At 31.4% G+C, this 21,634-nt stretch overlaps 1 protein-coding gene across 1 annotated transcript; it reads right to left on the bottom strand.

Annotated features, from left to right (window-relative positions):
* Positions 1-7,256: 7,256 nt before the first annotated feature.
* LOC100245370 (cytochrome P450 704C1) lies at positions 7,257-10,235 on the bottom strand. The gene is made up of 6 exons (XM_002270558.5): positions 9,821-10,235; positions 9,008-9,223; positions 8,638-8,928; positions 8,228-8,554; positions 7,743-7,946; positions 7,257-7,524 (listed from the first exon to the last, which is right to left on the bottom strand). Exons 1-6 carry the CDS (start codon positions 10,163-10,165, stop codon positions 7,321-7,323), a joined length of 1,587 nt encoding a protein of 528 aa, XP_002270594.3. The 5' UTR covers positions 10,166-10,235; the 3' UTR covers positions 7,257-7,320.
* Between the last annotated feature and the right edge of the window lie 11,399 nt (positions 10,236-21,634).

The raw sequence follows: 21,634 nt of genomic DNA on the forward strand, positions 1-21,634 counted from the left end.
CTTTTTGTTCTTTTTGTATTAAAAAAATTATTATATCAAACTAACGTTCAAAGTAGTCTCCTTGGTATCACATAGGAGTATGTCATAAAAATATATATTTTTTCAAAATTTCAATAAAAGCTTCAATTGATAATTGAGATTTCATTTTTGAATTGAAATTATATTTATCAAGTGAAACTTCAATTTTTGAACTAAAATCGTAATTGTCAATTGAAACTTTATTTTTTATCTGAAGCCTCAATTGACTGAGGCTTTAGTTAATTTTTTTTTTCTTTTAAAATTTAATTAAAAACTATTAAATTATAATTTATTATTGACATTAAAAATCTATGTTTTAGTAATAAATTATTCATATTTAAGCTTAAGAATCTAGTATTACTTCAACAAACATAAATTGATAAATAGAATATATTATAAATGAATATTCTATTTATTAATAAATTAATAATTTTAAAATAATAAATTTATATAACATATAAATAAGATATACAATTGTATAATTTATTAATTTAAGATATTTAATTTGTTATTTTTTAAGATATTAATTTATTTGTATTATGATAAATTTATCTTTATCGAAATGATAGTATACTCCTAAACGGTAGTTGTCAACTGAGACTTCAGTTAATATATATATTTTTTTTACTTTCAAATTGAATTAAAAATTATTAAATTACAACTTATTATTGAAATTAAAAATATATACTTTAATAATAAATTATTTATATTTAAACTTAAAAATATAGTATTACTTCAATAAACATAAATTGATAAACATAATACAATAAATGAATATTTTATTTATCAATAAATTAATAATCTTAAAATAATAAAATTATATGACATACAAATAAAATATAAAATTTTATAATATATTAATTTAAGATATTTAATTTGTTGTTTTTTAAGATATTAATTTATTTGTATTATGAAAAATTTATCTTTATTGAAATAGTGGTATACTCTTAAGTTTCTATATATTGATTTTTTTTAACAAAATTAGTTAATGAAAATTAGTTAGAAAAAGTTTACTACAAAATATAATTTTTAGCAGTTTCATCAAAGTCACAAAAAATACACACTAAACATTTATATGTTGGAAAAAAAAAAATACATATACAACCTCATATGCCTCTACAAGAAGAGAACCTATGGATAAATTTGACATAATATAAATAAATTAATATCTTAAAAAAACAATAAATTAAATATCTTAAATTAATAAATTATACAATTTTATATCTTATTTATATGTTATATAAATTTATTATTTTAACATTATTAATTTATTAATAAATAAAATATTAATTTATAATATCTTTTATTTATCTATTTATGTTTGTTAAAGTAATACTAGATTCTTAAGCTTAACTAAAAATAATTTATTATTAAAATATATATTTTTATTTCAATAATAAATTATAATTTAATAGTTTTTAATTGAATTTTAATGTTAAAAAAAAAAACTGAAGTCTCAGTTGACAATTAATGTTTTAGTTCAAAAACTGAAGCCTCAGTTGGTAACTGCGATTTCAATTAAAAAATGAAGCTTCGGTTGCCAATTGAGGTTTTAACTAAAATTTTGACAAAAAAAATATTTTTATGACATGGCACCTACCTGACACCAAAGAGGCTAGTTTGAACATAAGTTTCATAAAATGGTTAGATCTTTTTTTTTTTTTTTTTTTTTTTTTTTGTATACATAGGCCGTTTTGACATCATTCAAAGGCTTTGTTGCCACGTTAAAATATCATATTTTTATCTTATCTTTTTCTTTCAGCCTTATTATTTCTTCTAATGTTTTTTCAAACTTACATTTTTTTTAATTGGCTTTCAAAATCTTTTGATTTGATTTAATGGTCAAAAAATGTCAAATGACATGTGAAGAGAAAAAAGGAAGATTATAATCATATTCTTTTGAATTTCTAAGTTTGAAAGTATAACGTACGTGAAGTAAACATGCTCTTGGTTTAAATTTAAAGAGGCTGTTGTCACCTCGCGTATCAGGTGGACCACGTTGCTGCCAGATGGATGGATACGCGATTCTCAACACATAAAGGGTTCTTGATTCAGCGGTTGTACCTGCAAAAAGGCATCCGGACAGGGTGTCCGGACGCACCCTCCGATGGTTTTGTTAGCCATGGTAAGAGAGAGATATATAAATCAGTTGACCTTTTACTAAATATCAAGAGGTTACCAAAGGGGGGGGCTCTCTTCTTCGTGTGAAGGCATATATATACAGCTTCAGGGGTACTACTCCTTTCATTAATGGTGAGGAGATATTTTATGTTGTGATGATGACAATAGGAGTTAGTAGGAGTATTATCATCCTACGAACGACTGTCAGAAACCATGGTAGGTGATGCGGCTGTCAGAGATCGTGGGCAGTGATTATGTAGAATGATCGTGGGAAGTGACTTGCTGTCACTTCCCCTTGTCTTCTCACTCTGCAGGTGATGGGATGTGGGCCATGGCTGCTTGTTGTGATTGTGTGTAAGACTCGCTTTACTTTAATTGACCATCCAGACGATTTATATCCGGATGGCTCATGCTGATCATCCGGATGTGTTGTGGAGACCATCCGGATGTCTACGCTCTGCCTGCGTCGTTTGCTCTTCCTTGGATAGGGCTTGGCTTTCCTTGAGGTGGTCCGGATAGGATAACTGCACCATGCATACCTTTAGGGGAATCCGGATGATGATGGTCCGGATGATAATATGTGCCACGCGTCACCATGAACTACGTGCCACGTGTTTCTCAAGGGGAGGGGTCCCTACAGAGGCGGATCCATCGAAGGGAGGGCAAAGAGTTGGGTGGGCCAAAGAATGGTCCTGACATTTTGACTAATGCAAATAGAACCAATGGCACCAATCATACGTAACACAAATCCACACCACAAATTTGAATTAATTTTTGCTACTGGGGCTGCCTCCACATTTAAACTTCTAGATTAAATTTTTCAACACCCAATGGATAACAGGTGTTATGACTTATCAGACAAATTATTAACAACTTGACCAAAGCTCCTGACATCACTGGTTTCTCTCAACCCTTTTTAGATGCCTCTTTCGTTATGGACTGGAGCCATGAGAAAAAGGGGGGAGAGCAAGAGCGAAAGAGACATGTAAAAAATGTCCAAGAAAAGCCTGGGTTGATTTTCAGATCAATTTTGACTTAGGGAGTGAGTTAGTTCTAGGGTGGACACAATGGAAAAAGGCCATGAAATCCTAGTGGGGAAGTGAGTTAGTTCTAGGCAGATTTTTGCAGTAGTTTGGAAGGCTGGACCACTAATCGTCCTTGGACTCACCCAATTCTTAACCACTGCTCGCTTCTGCGCTTTCCCCATCTAAATGATGCCACTGATAAAAGTGACCAAACGCACCATCCCAAGTGAGAAAAAGAACCAAAGATCCAGACATTATTTAATACTCGCCCACTGGCATCATACTATGCATTATCTTAGTGTTGCTGAAACTTGAAAGCTACCCAGCGGCAGCGCTGGAACCTTAATGCAGCTTTGCTGGACTAGTGTGCCAGTTAACTAATCCTACTTTTGAAGAATACAACAGTAATTGCAGAATTAAGTGCCCTTTCGGCCTTTCCCACCTATTCAATTTAACATGAATCATAGCCATAGGCCAGCAACCACACAGCTAATAAAAGTGAAGGGGGCGGTAGTCCCCCCCATACTCACGTTTCATAAATTGGACACATTTTGGTCCCGTGGGGCAGCAATCTGGGACTTATTCTACCTTTCTTGGGTTGTTTGTTGGGTTATCTCTATCAAAGGCTAAGTACAATTCATCAAGCCTAATCAAAACAAATTAGAAAAACAAACAAATCGAAAGCAAATTTTGGTAACCCACTTCATGTACTGAGTAGACATGCCTATCATGAAATATCTAGCAGACTTTTGAGTTTTGGGTCAAAATGGCCCCTATATACAAAAATATATTAGATGTAACTGCTTTATGAAACTTATATTCAAATTGACCTATTTGGTGTTATGTAAGAGCCATATCATAGAAATATATATATATATATATATATATATATATATATATATATATATATATATATATATATATATATATATATATATATATATATATATAAATTTTAGTTTAAACCTCAATTGGCAACCGAGACTTCATTTTTGAAATGAAGTTACAATTGTCAACTAAGACTTCATTTTTTGAATTAAAGTCGCAATTGTCAATTGAAACTTCATTTTTTAACCGCAACATCATTTGGTAATTGAGACTTCATTTTTTCGTTTATTATTGAAATAAAAAATATATATTTTAATAATAAATTATTTATATTTAAACTTAAGAATCTAATATTACTTCAACAAATATAAATTGATAGATAGAAGATATTATAAATGAATATTTTATTTATTAATAAATTAATAATATTAAAATAATAAATTTATATAACATATAAATAAGATATAAAATTGTATAATTTATTAATTTAAGATATTTAATTTATTGTTTTTTTAAGATATTAATTTATTTGTATTATGTCAAATTTATCCATAGGTTCTCTCCTTGTGGAGGCATATGAGATTATATATGTTTTTTTTCCTAGCATATAAATGTTTAGTGGGTATTTTTTGTGAGTTTTATAAAACTACTAAAAATTATTATTTGTAGTAGACTTTTTCTAACTAATTTTGTCAAAAAAATCTATATATGGAAACTTAAGAGTACACTATTATTTCGATAAATATTTATTTGTCATAATGTAAATGAATTAATATCTTAAAAAACAACAAATTAAATATCTTAAATTAATATATTATAAAATTTTATATCTTATTTGCATGTCATATAATTTTTTTTATTTTAAGATTATTAATTTATTGATAAATAAAATATTCATTTATTGTATTATATTTATCAATTTATGTTTATTAAAGTAATACTAGATTTTTAAGTTTAAATATAAATAATTTATTGTTAAAGTATATATTCTTAATTTCAATAATAAATTGTAATTTAATATTTTTAATTAAATTTGAAAGTTAAAAAAAAAAAATAATCAAAGCCTCAGTTGGAAACTACGGTTTGGGAGTATACTATTATTTTGATAAAGAAAAATTTGTTATAATACAAATAAATTAATATCTTAAAAAATAAAAAATTAAATATCTTAAATTAATATATTATACAATTTTATATCTTATTTATATGTTATATAAATTTATTATTTTAAGATTATTAATTTATTAATAAATAAATATTCATTTATAATATCTTTTATTTATCAATTTATGTTTGATGAAGTAATACTATATTCTTAAGCTTAAATATAAATAATTTATTATTAAAATATATATTTTTAATTTCAATAATAAATTATAATTTAATAGTTTTTAATTAAATTTTAAAGTAAAAAAAAAAATTAAATGAAGCCTCAATTAACAACTACGGTTTTAATTAAAAAACTGAAAGCTCAATTGCCAATTAAATTATACAATTTTATATCTTATTTATATGTTATATAAATTTATTATTTTAAGATTATTAATTTATTAATAAATAAATATTCATTTATAATATCTTTTATTTATCAATTTATGTTTGATGAAGTAATACTATATTCTTAAGCTTAAATATAAATAATTTATTATTAAAATATATATTTTTAATTTCAATAATAAATTATAATTTAATAGTTTTTAATTAAATTTTAAAGTAAAAAAAAAATTAAATGAAGCCTCAATTAACAACTACGGTTTTAATTAAAAAACTGAAAGCTCAATTGCCAATTAAATTATACAATTTTATATCTTATTTATATGTTATATAAATTTATTATTTTAAGATTATTAATTTATTAATAAATAAATATTCATTTATAATATCTTTTATTTATCAATTTATGTTTGATGAAGTAATACTATATTCTTAAGCTTAAATATAAATAATTTATTATTAAAATATATATTTTAAATTTCAATAATAAATTATAATTTAATAGTTTTTAATTAAATTTTAAAGTAAAAAAAAAATTAAATGAAGCCTCAATTAACAACTACGGTTTTAATTAAAAAACTGAAAGTTCAATTGCCAATTGAAACTTTAACTAAAATTTTAAAAAGTATATATATTTTTATGATATGGCTCCTACGTGGTACCAAAGATATTAACTTGAACATAAGTTTCATAATAATATTTTTTTTATATATAAATGGGTCATTTTGACTCAAAACTCAAAAGTGTAAGATGTCTTGAAAGTGATTAGGCACTTACCATCCTCCTCTTTTCTTTTTCAAAACTTAGATATTTCTTTGGGAAATCATGCTTTAGGGATAATTAAAACTTAAAAGCATATAATGGACATAAGATGATTATGCTTTAACCACGAGAAACATGAAATAGAAATTAGGAAATGTGAATACACGGTTTTGTTGGCGGCGGCGGCATATCATCATCATCATTTTTTTATATTTCTATTTTACTAAAATATTTCTTTAGAAATTGAAAGAAAAACATAAAATAAAAATATTTTTGTCTTTAATAATTTTTAAATAAGCATAATTTTTTTAACATCTTAATACTATTAATATAATCCATTTTAATATTTTTCTCATATCCATTTTTGTTAATTTGAAAACATTCAAGTATAACAAATTATCAGGTATTTGTCACGAGTTAATGTACTTTGATTCATGGTGAAAATTGTTGAATGGTGTCTCAAATTCCTAATTTTTTTTTGTAAAAAGAATAATATATAAAATATTTCATAAGTTTCTATATGGTTGTAATTAGATTCCTTATTTAAAAAAGAAAAAAAAAACCTAAATGAATATTTCTATAAATATGTTAAGTCATAAAAGAAAAAAGTTATGAGAAAGATATGAACTTATGAAAACTATATATGTCGAATAGAGTTGTGAAGAAGATTAAGAGACACCCGATAAAACATGATTTAAGGTGGATGTACAAAGAGTAAAAAAACATTTGAGACCTACTATTTATATTTATTTCTGTTATTTATAATATTTTTTATCATTTAATGGAATCATGTCTCGTCAGTGGTCATGATTGGTCAAGTCACATTAAAACCTCACGTGTCTTTGTGTGTAAATGGTTTTATTTTATGTTATCCCATTCCTTAATATGTTTATATAAGAAGTAAGAACTTCCACACATACAACAAATGATATCAAAGCTTTTGTTGGCCGACATGTGTTGCTTCCTATCACAATAAAATCATCAAAATACTCCAATAAGTATATTAGATCTCCTACATGAGAGTAGATAAACAAGGAGGTGTTACCAGATACAATGAGTAGCCAGCTACATCTCAAGCCTCCAGAATCTTTGTGTCTGGCCTGTGGAAAGCACGAACATGGAGGCCTCCATCAATAAGAAGGGTGATCATTGTCCTGTAAGTCACAGCTTTCTTATCGTCGCTCATCTTAAAAACAAAACAACCGGACAGAATGGCTGAGAGGATCTTCATCTGCCTATAAGCAAACTCCTTTCCCAAACAAATTCTCGGGCCTGCCTGTTAACCAACAGAAACTGATTTTAGCTTTCTTCATGAGCATGAACTTAGTAATATTTCTCATATCTGTTTTTGGACATGGATAGGAGTTGCTAAACTTGAAAAAGGTCTTTTCCTTGATACATTTTCCATGGAGAAATGTTGAACAGAAGAGTAAACTTATATGCCGTGAAGGTGAGTTTGAAGCATGCATGAAATAATGGAATGTAAAATCTAACCTGAAATGCAGTGAATTTGAAAGGGCTTTCTGGGCAAAAAAGGCCCTTCTCATTAAGCCATCTCTCTGGTCGGAATTCCTCTGCATCATCGCCCCATACAAATCTCATCCTGCCCATTGCATATGGTTGGTAAGACACCATATCTCCTTTCCTCACACTGAACCCATCTGGCAGCGTGTCATCTGAAAAGCAAATCTTTGCATCCTGCAAACCCAGAGTTAGAAAATTTGAGATTTCAGAACTGTTTGGCACAAAATATAATGCAGAAGATGAAAATGTGCAAGGAAGATGTCAAAAAAGGAGAAGAGCAACGTATCAATGCTTTAGAATCATTTCCCAGATATATATCAAAGAGTTTGATATAGTTGTCCTATGCCTTTCTTGATGAAAAACCAATTATTGTTGGGACTTAATTCAAAACCAGGAAAGCTTCAAATCTATGTATATGTATGTGTGAATGACTACAAAATCACAATGCTCATTACCACAGGAACTGCAGGATAGAGTCGTAGAGTCTCAGTTATAGCAGCATGGAGATACTGCATCTTCTCCAGAGCTTCTTCAGTAACACTGGCTGCAAACTCGGCATAGTTTGTGGCCTCTTTCAGGTTGATCGCTTCCCTCACTTCTTGTGCCACCTTTTCCTGAATGGTGGGATGCTTGCAAAGCATGTAAATGAACCAGGAAAGAGTAGTTGCTGTCGTGTCTTTTCCAGCAGTTATAAAATTGAGGATTATATCCCGTAAGTATTTTGGATCAATCTCTATGTCCTTCAACTGCAGAAACCTTGATAAAATATCGTCTTTCTTCATCTGCCATAACACATAATGAAAAAGTGAGATTAATTATGCTCCATATTTTGATGAAAAATACAATTACTAGGTGATTCACTCACTGAAGAATCATTTTGTGAATTCTTCATTAGTTCAGTCTTGCTGTGGATTAGCTTGTACACAAAGTCATCAACCACTTTGATACTCCTCTTTAACGTGGCTTCTGAACCGATATTCAGACTTTTCTTGATTGTCCAGAAGATATCAACATACCGATAAAGGGTCATGGCACTCGCATCATCAAATGCGCTGCCAAACTTGGTGCCTTCTTCATTTGATCCACACATGCTGTCTAGCTCTACCCCAAATGCAAATTTGAATATCGAATCTAAGGTTGCTTTCATAAAAAGATCCTGCATAGAAACTTTGTATTAATCAAGAGACAAGAGGATTGTTCTATATGTGAATTCGGCATCATGTAAATAACCTTACTTGAATATCCATTGTCTGGTTGAAGCTTGCAGCTTCAGACACTACTATAGCAAGTTTTGCCCCATTTTTTCGGAAAACTACACTGCTGAAGTCCCTCAATACCTTTGTAGAGAATTCATAGCTCGATACCTTTCTCTGTTGCCGCCATTTCTCATCGTCAACTGTGAAAATTCCATCACCAAGTAGATCCCTCAGAATGTTATAGTTATAGGAGCCCTGCACAAAGTTTTCAAAGAACCAAAATTTTGAGCTCCAACCTCAGGTTTTGAACTCCATTCCCGATTCAAAAATAAATAAATTAACAAACTAAACCTCCAAATTTGGGGTTCAAAGGATAAACCCTGAAATTAATCATAGTGGAAGATCCCCAGTGGTTGGAAAATCATAGGCACTTTCACAACAATTCCATTTTTTCCCAAGGCAAATCAAGATGAAATAGAAAAATCCAAAAATTAGTTGACACTTGATGTAAGAATTGAGCTTTGGCATGAATTGATTATCGTTTCCCCGGTTTTATCCTATGCTGGATGGGTGGAAGATAACTTGAAATTCCCTCCTTTTCCTTTTCCTGATAATTTCCAAAGTTTGATCAAAATCACTCTCAATAGTTGTTTCCCCTGTCTATCTATAAATAGGCATACACAAAAAAAAAAAAAAAAAACCAAAGAAAGAACCCTCTTGAAGTCAACTTAGTTCTTTATTTCTTATTTCTTCAGTCCATTAAAACCCATACAGCCAAAACCCTGATATTCCTGCAAATTTCTTCAAGAAACAAGTAATAATAAGAAATGAGTTTTGATTGAGAACCTTTACCTTGCCATAATTCTCGAAGTTTGTCTTGAGTATATACTCGACATTAGCTGGGTCAGCAGTGAAAATCTCATTCCTAAAGGGGCTGAGTAGCCTGTAAGTCCTGTGCTTCCCAGCAACATCAGTCATGTAGTGGTGCAACCTGTTGAAGTTGAAGAGGTGGTTGAAGATTGTACCGCCAATAGGGTGATACCTCCTCTTCTTTTCTGTTGATTTTCCCACTAAGATTTTCATGAGAAAAACAAGGGTTAGAGCAGAAATTGCGACAACCAGGTACATGGGGTTGCAGAAAAAGTCCATGGACACCATCTTGGACGTTGATGAAAGAAGGAGCTTCAAGATATACATGGGTAGAAAAATGGATTGCTTTTGGATCTTGGAAGAGTGGCCGTGTGTTACTTGAACTTCTTTTTGTTCTTATATTATTATATATCCATGAGACTGAATCCATGATCAGACAATTCATTGATTTGAATGAAGTTTTTCTTTTGCAATTTACCTTCTACTCCTCAAAGAGAATAAAAAAACCTTGAGATATAAATTATTTTCTAAGCATTCAAACTATATATGTTTTTTTTAAAAAAAAATATTATACTATATCAAAAGGAATCTTATCAAAGTTTGACTTTGTGGGATTCTTTTCTAGACATATTAATTTTTATATTCAATTTTTTTCTAAGTATATTGTTATTATATTTTTAAGCATCTTTGAAGTCTACTATTCCACAGAGATTAGGGTTAGAGAACTCTTAATATATTAAAACCCACACCATGTAAATATACATTTCCCTTTTCTTCTTCATTTATCGTCGATATTTTCATAATTCACCGATATTTCGATAATATTGTTGATAAAAAGCTTCCATTTCATTTAAAACTTTGAAATTGATATGGGATCGACTGCCAATAAAATCGTGTTGTTCTTAGTTTGAGAAGATGTCTCATATATATTAGTTTATAAAATAAAATTTATAAATAAAATAAGATTTATTAATATATATTATAAATTAATTAAAATAAAATTATTATAAATAAGTTAAATTTAATTATAACAATTAAATAAAAAAATATAAATTTATAAATAAAATGATTAACATTTTTAAATAAGAAATACTTTTATATATATAAAGATTTCTTTTATATTCTTTAATATATAAAAATGTATTATATCCTTCAATATATATCAATTTTTATTAAAATAATTACATATATATATATATTATTTTTGAGTTTTTTCTAATATTTTTATAAAAAAAAATTATTTAATAATTTCTTTTTATATATCTATAAAATCTAAATACCAAAATTTATCTGTAATTAGTTTCCGTGGAGCACAAGATCAAATATATGAGAGTAGGACTAACATTGAATGCATGAGTGAGTCTTTTCAAGTATCACAAGTCCCCAACTAAGCCTACGAGAAGGTTGGCCCACCTTTCTAGACAGCTATAGAGTTCCTTGCCCCATAAAGGCAGGTAGAAATGTATAGTTTTGGGTCAAAATGCCCATGTATTAAAAAAATTATTATATCAAACCACTTTATGAAAGTTCAAAGTAGCCTCTTCTGTATATAGTAGGAGTATTTCACAAAAATATATTTTTTTTTTAAATTTCAACGAAAGTCTCAATTAGTAACTGAGACTTCATTTTTGAACTAAAGTTATAATTGTCAATTGATGTTTCAATTTTTAAATTAAAACTGCAGTTGTCAATTGAGATTTATTTTTTTAACTGAAACCTCAATTGCCAATTGAGACTTCATTTTTGAACTAAAATCTAAATTACCACCGAGACTTTAGTTAATTTTTTTATTTTAAAATTTAATTAAAAACTACTAAATTATAATTTATTATTAAAATTAAAAATCTATGCTTTAGTAATAAATTATTTATACTTAAGCTTATGAATCTAGTATTACTTCAACAAACATAAATTGATAGATAGAAGATATTATAAATGAATATTTTATTTATTAATAAATTAATAATTTTAAAATACTAAATTTATATAACATATAAATAAGATATAAAATTGTATAATTTATTAATTTAAGATATTTAATTTGTTATTTTTTAAGATATTAATTTATTTGTATTATGACAAATTTATGTTTATCAAAATAATAGTATACTCCTAAGCTATAGTTGCCAACTCAGGCTTCAGTTAATTTTTTTTTTTTTACTTTCAAATTTAATTAAAAAATATTAAATTACAACTTATTATTGAAATTAAAAATATATAATTTAATAATAAATTATTTATATTTAAACTTAAAAATCTAGTATTACTTCAATAAACATAAATTGATAAATATAATACAATAAATGAATATTTTATTTATCAATAATTAATAATCTTAAAATAATAAAATTATATGACATACAAATAAGATATAAAATTTTATAATATGTTAATTTAAGATATTTAATTTGTTGTTTTTTAAGATATTAATTTATTTGTATTATGAAAAATTTATCTTTATTGAAATAATGGTATACTCTTAAGTTTCTATATATTGATTTTTTTGACAAAATTAGTTAATGAAATTAGTTAGAAAAAATCTACTATAAAATGTAACTTTTAGTAGTTTCATCAAAGTCACAAAAAATACACACTGAATATTTATATGTTGAAAAATTATATATATATATATAACCTCACATGCTCCCACAAGAAGAGAACATATGGATAAATTTGACATAATAGAAATAAATTAATATCTTAAAAAAAACAATAAATTAAATATCTTAAATTAATAAATCATACAATTTTATATCTTATTTATATGTTATATAAATTTATTATTTTAATATTATTAATTTATTAATAAATAAAATATTAATTTTTAATATCTTCAATCTATCAATTTATGTTTGTTAAAGTAATACTAGTTTCTTAAGCTTAACTATAAATAATTTATTATTAAAATATATATCTTTTAGTTCAATAATAAACTATAATTTAATAATTTTTAATTAAATTTTAAAGTAAAAAAAAATAACTGAAGTCTCATTGGCAATTGATGCTTTAGTTCAAAAACTGAAGCCTTTGGTAGTTGCGACTTCAAATAAAAAATGAAGACTCAGTTGCCAATTAAGGCTTTAACTAAAATTTTGAAAAAAAATATATATATTTCTATGACATGACTTCTACATGACACAAAAGAGGCTAATTTGAACATAAGTTTCATAAAGTGGTTAGATCTATTTTTTTTTTTTGTATACATGAGTCATTTGGACACAAAACTCCATCATTCAAAGGCTTTGTTGCTACGTTAAAATGCCATGTTTTTATCTTTTCTTTTTCTTTCGACCTTATTATTTCTTCTAATGTTTTTTCAAACTTACATTTTTTTTTTTTTTTTTTGGCTTTCAAAATCTTTTGATTTTATTTAATGGTAAAAAAATGTCAAATGGCATGTGGAGAGAAAAAATGAAGATTATAATCATATTCTTTTGAATTCTAAGTTTGAAAGTATAACGTACGTGAAGTAAACATGCTCTTGGTTTAAATTTAAAGCGTCGGATCCATCGAAAGGAGGGCAAAGAGTTGGGTGGGCTAAAGAATGGTCCCGACATTTTGACTAATGCAAATAGAACCAATGACACCAATCATACGTAACACAAATTTGAATTAATTTTTGCTACTAGGGTTGCTTCCACATTTAAACTTCTAGATTAAATTTTTCAACACCCAATGGATAACAGGTGTTATGACTTATCAGACAAATTATTAACAACTTGACCAAAGCTCCTGACCATTTTGACTTACCATCAGTAGTTTCTCTCGACCCTTTTCAGATGATTCTTTCGTTAGGGACTAGAGCTATGAGAAAAATGGGGGAGAGTAAGAGCGAAAGAGACATGTAAAAAATGTCCAAGAAAAGCCTGAAATCCTAGTGTAAAAAAATGTTTATATTTATATTTATATTTCACTAAAATATTTCTTTAGAAATTGAAATAAAAACATAAAATATTTTGTTTTTAATAATTTTAAAATAACCATAATTTTTTTAACATCTTAATACTATTAATATAATCCATTTTAATATTTTTCTCATATCCTTTTTTTTTTAATTTGAAAACATTCAAGTGTAACAAATTATCAGGTATTTGTCATGAGTTAATGTACTTTGATTCAAGGTGAAAATTGTTGAATGGTGTCTCAAATTCCTAATTTGACTCTTTTTTTTGTAAAAAGAATAATATATAAAATATTTCATAAGTTTATATATGGTTTTAATTAGATTCCTTATTTAAACAAAACAAAACAAAACAAAAAAAAAAAAAAAAAAAAAACCTAAAAGAATATTTCTATAAATATGTTAAGTCATAAGAGAAAAAAAGTTATGGGAGAGATATGAACTTGTGAGAACTATGTTTCGGATAAAGTTGTGAAGAAAATTAAGAGACACCGGATAAAGCATGGTTTAAGGTGGATGTACAAAGAGGAAGGAAACACTTGAGACCTACTATTTATATTTATTTATGTCATTTATAATATTTTTTTATCATTTAGTGGAATCATGTCTCATTAGTAGTCATGATTGATCAAACCTCATGTGTCCTTGTGTGTAAATGGTTTTATTTTATGTTATTCCATTAGTTAATATATTTATGTAAGAAGTAAGAACTTCCACATATATTGGGCCGACATGTGTTGCTTCCTATCACAATAAAATCATCAAAATACTCTAATAAGTATATTAGAATTCCTACACGAGAGTAGATAAACAAGGAGGTGTTTGAATGAGAATTTGAGAAATAAAAGGATGATAAGAAATTCTTGAGTTTAGTGTATCATGCCCTAAGTGTTGGCTTGATTAGTATGTAAAGAGCTTTGTGCAGTTTATAGACATCCTTTGGAGAGGTAGGATCGATGAAACTTGGTGGTTGAAACATGTAGGCCTCCTTAGTGATATGTCATGCATCCACAAGAAAGTGCAAGATAGATAACAACTCTAATTGTCATTGGATTGATGATATGACTAAAAGTGTTTGTATAATCAATTTTAGGGCATTGTTGATATCCTTTTGTAGCACGATGGTCTACAAGGGTAACACAAGCCCTTCTAGGACATACCCTAGAGATGAAAATGCCCTTGGTATATGGGGTCAAATAATTTATATATGTGCTTTACATAAGAAAATACCTAAGAAAGACACAAGGCTTAGTGCGAGGTTTGAGCTTGTTTAGAGTGTATGACTTTAGCCAAGGGTAACACAAGCAACCATAAACACGTAATTTTGTATAATTCGGTGGACGGCCAAACAAGTGAAGTACTTTGATTAGAACAACTCTATACCATATAAGATGATCAAAGAAGGAAAGAGATATGAGCGGCTCCTTACAGGTATTGATTAAGGTACTCTATATATTATGTATGGTAAATACATTGACTCTGGTCCTAATAATACAAGACCTCAGTCAACCATCAAAGATAGGAAAAACTAATTACATTAATTACTACTTTAATTGATAAACTATTTTGGTAATCCTTCCAAAGGATCAACTCAAGGTTGTGTTGATTGTTGAGACTGAGTTGAGAAACGATTGTCTCAAATAAAAACAAAAGAAAACCCACTTTTCTATATGGTATATATCATATTGTAGACCATCCCTTTTGTCCCCTTAGCACATACCTTAGGTGTTCTTGTAGAATTCTGTAGTAGCTTTCTAATGACCTATCACTACTCACACAACTTGTCTTTCTCTTAACCACTTTAAAGACTTTGGTTGAGGGATTTATCTTGTCTCTCATTGTGATCTTAGCGGCCCTTCGAGTTTAGGTTAGGCTTTAGTTGAGTGTGCTGCAGGTTAGATTCCACTTAGTTCGCCCTAGGACACTTAGGCACTTTTAGACTCACTTTTCGCATAGTTGCATAACCTGCATAGTATACCTTCACCCATCTTGTTTTAGAAAATTGCATGGGATTGAATGTTTTATTTTATTTATCTATTTAACTTTGCTTTGTTATATATATATATATATATAACTTAGGCTACCTATCGGTTTCACTAAGGCACATGTACTCAAAGAAGGCAAACAAAATATATTTGGAGGGAAAATGGGATCATCCTGGTTGCATACGTTTGGAAAAAAGAGATTCTACATTTGGCTTGGATCATTCTGGTTGCATACATATGGAAGGAAGAGATTCTACATTAGGGAGAGAGTAAACTTTCCCAAATGCAAAACAAACAAAAAAGAAGGAAAATGGAAGAAATGAAGGGGATTTTCTTTCAACAGATGGTTTCTGGAGGCTGATATAGATACATAAAAAGGAGGATTCTTGAGGCACATGGGAGGAGAACAGGAAGATTTTCATTATTTTCGTGCGAAGAAGGAGAACGGAGGGTTCACTAGTTTTTTGAAGGATTTTGGAGAGAAACGATAGTTGGAAGCCAAGCCATTGCAGTCCAAATTGTCCAGGTATGCTTCTTGCTACTCTCTAGATTCTCACTTATATTCGATTCCTCATTCTAGTTGTTTCTAAAAATTAGATGTCTTCTTAATTGGTGTGGAGGGTAAGGGCCACAAGTTGTTCTGTTGAGATTGGTGGTTTGCCTATTTACTTTGTTTTGGTTTTTATTCTTTTAATGCCCTTGATTTCCATCTAAAATAATTTGTGTATGGACCCATCTTTGAGTTTGTTGCCAAAAAAATCATGCCCTATTTACGTCACAAATCTCATTTTAAATTGTTCCCTTGTTCTGAGCCCATGGATTAACACTTGAAATGAGGCTATTCACGATCGTTAATTGGCCTCTTCTACTCTTTCTTTTCCTGGGTTTTACTATATTTTTACTTACGTTCTCTATCATTTTTCTTACACAAAACTGTCCAATCCTTGTCTGTGTATTTGGGTATACATTGGGGGAATTGTTGATACCTGGTCAATGGAGAATTGATTCCTTCTTCAAAGTGACAGTGAAAACTTCTGTTTAGACGCTAGAATTTGGACTTCCTGCTTCCCTACACACAAATGTCCGAACAGGTTGTCTGGACACACCCTCTGAAGCTTAAGTCAAATTAGAAACCCTTAGAGAGAGAGAGAGAGAGAGTTGGTCAGAGAACTCACCCTCTCTCTTTGTTTTATTGTAATAGGGTTTTTATAATGTTCTACGGTGAAAAAAGGGTTCAGCGGTTCTGAGTTGGCCCTGGTAATGAAGATTGCACAGTAGTGATAAGGCAATCATTACATTTGCAGAGCAGCTGGGGGTTGTGTTAGGCAGCGCATCATGATATAGCTTGCCACCCCTCCAACCTTGCACCTACTGAGGCAGACATAAGGATGGGAAGAGTCCCATCAATCAATCTGGTGTCAGTTGGGCAGGGTATAGCATATTAGAAAAGATTTGAGGCTACCAAAGAGGTGAGGGCTGCTTGGTAGCGCAAATGATCTGGGCAAGATACCCCTGGGTACCTTGAAGGCCATCCGAACAGTGATGAAAGATGTGGCACGTGGCTTAACCAGAAGAATGCCACGTGGACAGACACGTGGAAGTATTCGTGGGTGGACACGTGGGATAAGGCACCTAAAGGAATGACAGAAGTGTTGGTATGACGGATAAGGCGCATGGCAATCACAGTATGTTCAGTCTAATTCTGGTGGTTCTATTTCTATGTCTCCATAAATCCCATTGCAGCTTGTCCAGTCCTTAAGGTTCTATGATAATGGACTAAAGCCCGGATACTAGATGGTTGACTTTAAGATATTGCAGTGGGTTGGTGAGGAAGATTCCAGATTTGCCAAGGCTTTATGAAAATATAAACCTTGTGATCCCTAAAGGCAGCAATAAACTGGGAACCTGCATGAGAGGCAATGGTCAAGACATGATTTGATGTTCAGGAGGACTGCGAATAGCACAACCTTGCGCCTGACGAATCAAATATGTTCATGCCTTCCTCTCAGAACTTGCAGACTGTGCAACAGGATTTGTCTTCTTGTTTTTGCATTTACTGTTCAATCTAATGGTGCCCATGACGAGCAGCTCATGGACAACAGCAGTGCAACAATTTTCCTGTTTAAAGAATTTGGGAGATGCAGAGCTTGTGTCACAGAGACTGCATACAGAAGAAGGATTGTGGGTTTTGTTAAAGGTGCTTGGGTCTACTACTTACATTTTTGCAGACTCTACAGGATCCTAAAACTCTCATGCTATGATTGTCATAAGCGAAATTGTCCTTAATGACTTTACTTGTTTTTCTGCTTTGCATGAATTGGGTCTTCCTGATGCCTTCTATCTTCAATAGTGGCTGGAATACTTCCTTCTTCAAAAGCCTTCGCATATGTTCTTAATGGTCTCTGTGCCATTTGTCTCAAAGGCTTAAAGGAAGTGGAGGAAGCTTCAGCATTGCGGTTCCTTGTGAACAATGAACGAGACTTTTGCTCTCTCGGCTAATGTGGTGGAAAAGCTTTTGTTGTATTCTCATTAAGAAGTACTGGTGTCGACATAATTATTGAAATTGTTGATAGAATTGCTTCAACAGGGGATGGTGACGTGAGGTCATCAGATTTTGGCTGCAGGGGGATTAGTGTGAGCGGTTCATCCAACTTTGCATCTTTCGTGTGATGGTTTTGGTTCACAGAACAGTCAGGGACTGAATTTCTACTGAAGCCTCTGCCACAACTTAATGATGCCCAATCCTCTGAAGGAATGTCTATTGCTTTGCACAGAACTATGGTCTACAAAAGGCCCTGCTCAGCATCACCCAGCTCCACTGGCACGTGCCCTCTGTTCCTCTCTTAGGGATCATTTGAAGAAAGCTTTGACTGATTTCAGTGTTGCTTCGGCTCCTTGTTGGATCCTAGGAATTATTCCTTCACCCTTCCTTGTTGGATTCCTGCTATTTCTTTCTGCCTCCAAAGACAATCATTGGGAAACTGCACTGCTTGCAGAATTCGGAAATGATAGCAAAGATGTTTTGGGAGATATTGGATGTGTACGACATCAAGTCCTACTGTAGATAGCTCTCTTTAAAATTGCCGAGACGGCAAAATTATTGGTTTCATTGATGGCGCTCCTACTGGATAAGCCAGATTCCTATGGTCCTATTCTGGTGAATCGCTTGCATGGACATGGGATGATTCAATCAATTTGACTATACTTGTAGCAACCAGTCAACTGCTTTTTATGGCTGTCAGGGTCCTTGCTTCACCTATAGAGACTAATAACGGGAATTCAAAGCAGGATGGAAAGGATGGAACTGATCACTTGCGGGTTTACAGTCCCCTAGCGAGCTGTGGAAAATTAGCGGGCCATCTGTATGCTCCACAATATATCAAGCAGACTGCTGGAACTGAGGCTGCATCAGCAAAAGAGAATCTGAAATTATCCAGATCAGGGGTCAAATCTCGTCTCTAAACTTGATATCTCTAACACCTATCAGTCTCTATTCCACCAGCTCCTTTGGGTTTCAAAGATGAAGTTTGAAGACACGAATTTCAGATCAGTTTTGTTTTTTGTTTTTTGTTTTTTGTTTTGTTTGTTTGTTTGTGTATATATATTTTATGGCCCAGAATTCAAAGAGCTGATTCCTATAATAATAAATTTGAACTGGGGATTACAGATCCTGATATTACAAGAATTGCAGCGGTGGAAGCACTTTTATACCTGCAAGTTCTAATCTGCAAGAATTGCAGCGGTAGAGCAAAACATGGAGGTCTAAGAACCCATAACTAGGGAATTCGGAGCATCAAGAGGAAAGAGTGATGCAAGCCACAGTTTATCCTGGAGGGATTCCTGAAAATGAAGCAGGCAAAATCGTTTCAAGAAGACTTGAGAAAATCTGTTTTGATCCCCCAGCCAGAAACTAAAACTGTTTATGAAAAGGAGAATGATCATGCGGTGGAACTGACATTGCCCACGATGACGTCGTTGAGTTGGAGCACTCGCCTTGGACCACCAGTATTTCGAGAGAAACGGCTGAACTGAGGTCAGCAGTGGGATAAAACTCGTTCCCTGTAGAGCAGTTTGACGTAATTATATGCATTTCCATCAAACCCGAGGTGCTATATGTCCAGTTCCTGACCAATGCTCTGCTTTATGATGTTTATGAAAGCCAAAATGACCAGTGCCAACTTCTGTGGTTGTTCGTGAAATAGTCGGGATTAAAAATGGTAATAAAGACCCCGCTATCAGTGTTCTTGAAAGAGCTGATTGTGAAGAGTTCCGATGTTACTTATTCCAATTGGTTCAGGCTCTTCGCTTTGAGTACTCTGATAAATTCTACCTTTGCCATTTCCTTAGGTAACAATCATTGCACAATATCGAGTTGGCAAGCTTTCTCCGTTGGTATGTCACTACGGAACTTAATGATCCTGCACATACAAAGTGATTTACTGTACCTATGAGATCCTCGAAGACAGTATGAAGAAAATGTGAGGTGTTTTAAGGAAGAAGACAGAGAGCAGCAACAATAGAAACATGAGGTTATGGGCACTAACTAAAGAAATATTAACAGAGGTGGTGGGTCCTATTTTCATTATCTGTTCCGTTGATTCACATGCATCTAGAATCATTGTCAATGACAGTGAAAATTATTTGAATCTGGCGAATTGGAGTTTATGAGCACCCTAGTTGTGTTTGGGAAGCTAAATTCTTGGAAATTGGGGATTAAAGAGGGCTGCAGAAATGGTAACAAAGCTTGACTTTCTGGTAAAGTTTATGGTCATCTTGCTTTAGATGATAAATCCTCTATGCTAGAACAAATCCAAACAGCTGGGCACGTGGGTGTGGCCTTTCGAAAATGGGGAGTGCAGTTTTTAAATGGAAGGAGACTGTTTTGGGAAAGGAAAACCAGGTTCTTGTGACTGTCAGCTTCCAGGTCATATTTCATATTGCTGATTTGCAACTGATGAGCTCTAAGCCCGCGAAGAAAGTAAAATCTGCAGTCAATGAATGAGTTCGAAACCGAAGACGGGATGATTGGTGATGGAGTAGCAGGAGATCAAAACCATGAGCTTGGACTTACCAAAGAGTTGAAATGACTAGTTTCTGTCCATTGCATTTGTGCTTTTGATGATCTTCTTCAAATCCTGCAGATCCGCTGGAATGGTTTCTGAATTTGCAAAGCTTGGCGCTTACTTCTTATTTTCTAGTATCTCATGTTCACGAAATAATAGAAGGCTCTGACCACACTTAATGGAACCTCCTCAAGGTTCGGAATGCATGCAAATCCAGCAACAGAAGAGGAAACACGCCACATTATGGAGTGTATAGATGCTAAGAGTTTGGTGCTAGACAAAAGTATAAGTGCAGCTGAACTTTTTGGTGCCGCCATCGCTGTGCTCCGAACCTCTGTAACCAAACGGACAACTAACTCCTCAGCTGCTTGGGCAGCAAACGCCACAAAAATGCAAGTCCGCAGGTCACCCTTGGAGCTATACATCCGTGATATAACTGACCAAATGGTGCAAGGACAGATATCGATTGTGGATCTCTGTATCTGCTCAGCCATTGATGTGATGTAGGCAATGGGATCCGTTAAGAGCCTGATTGCGTTGATGATTATGAGAAAGAAGCTTCCCTTTTTGACATGTCATGGTTACTACTAGCAAATGCCACACTTGTGTCTATATTCGGGAGGATTCCTGAAGGCAGTTCTGTTCTGGGTTATTCGGCTGTGTCAACTCTCAGTCAGGCTCAGAAAATGATGAATTAAAAGGCTTAGGATTCAGTCCAGATTTCTTGAAGGATGGTATGTCATTGCAATTGAAATGGAAGACATCAAGGAAGCGAACGAGAATGTACAGATGTACTTAGCTCAACCAATAAGGACACCTATATAGGCCAAGATGATTTTAAAGTTCT

The sequence above is a fragment of the Vitis vinifera genome, chromosome 15 (assembly GCF_030704535.1).
Source record: "Vitis vinifera cultivar Pinot Noir 40024 chromosome 15, ASM3070453v1".
NCBI lineage: Eukaryota > Viridiplantae > Streptophyta > Magnoliopsida > Vitales > Vitaceae > Vitis > Vitis vinifera.

Bases quoted from the DNA above. Each gene is read 5' to 3' on its own strand.
- LOC100245370 (XM_002270558.5), bottom strand. From the start codon at position 10,165: ATGTATATCTTGAAGCTCCTTCTTTCATCAACGTCCAAGATGGTGTCC. The intron at 8,929-9,007 runs GTAAGGTTATTT...GTTTCTATGCAG, and splicing joins ACCAGACAATGGATATTCAA to GATCTTTTTATGAAAGCAAC. The intron at 7,525-7,742 runs GTTAGATTTTAC...GTTGGTTAACAG, and splicing joins TCAAATTCACTGCATTTCAG to GCAGGCCCGAGAATTTGTTT.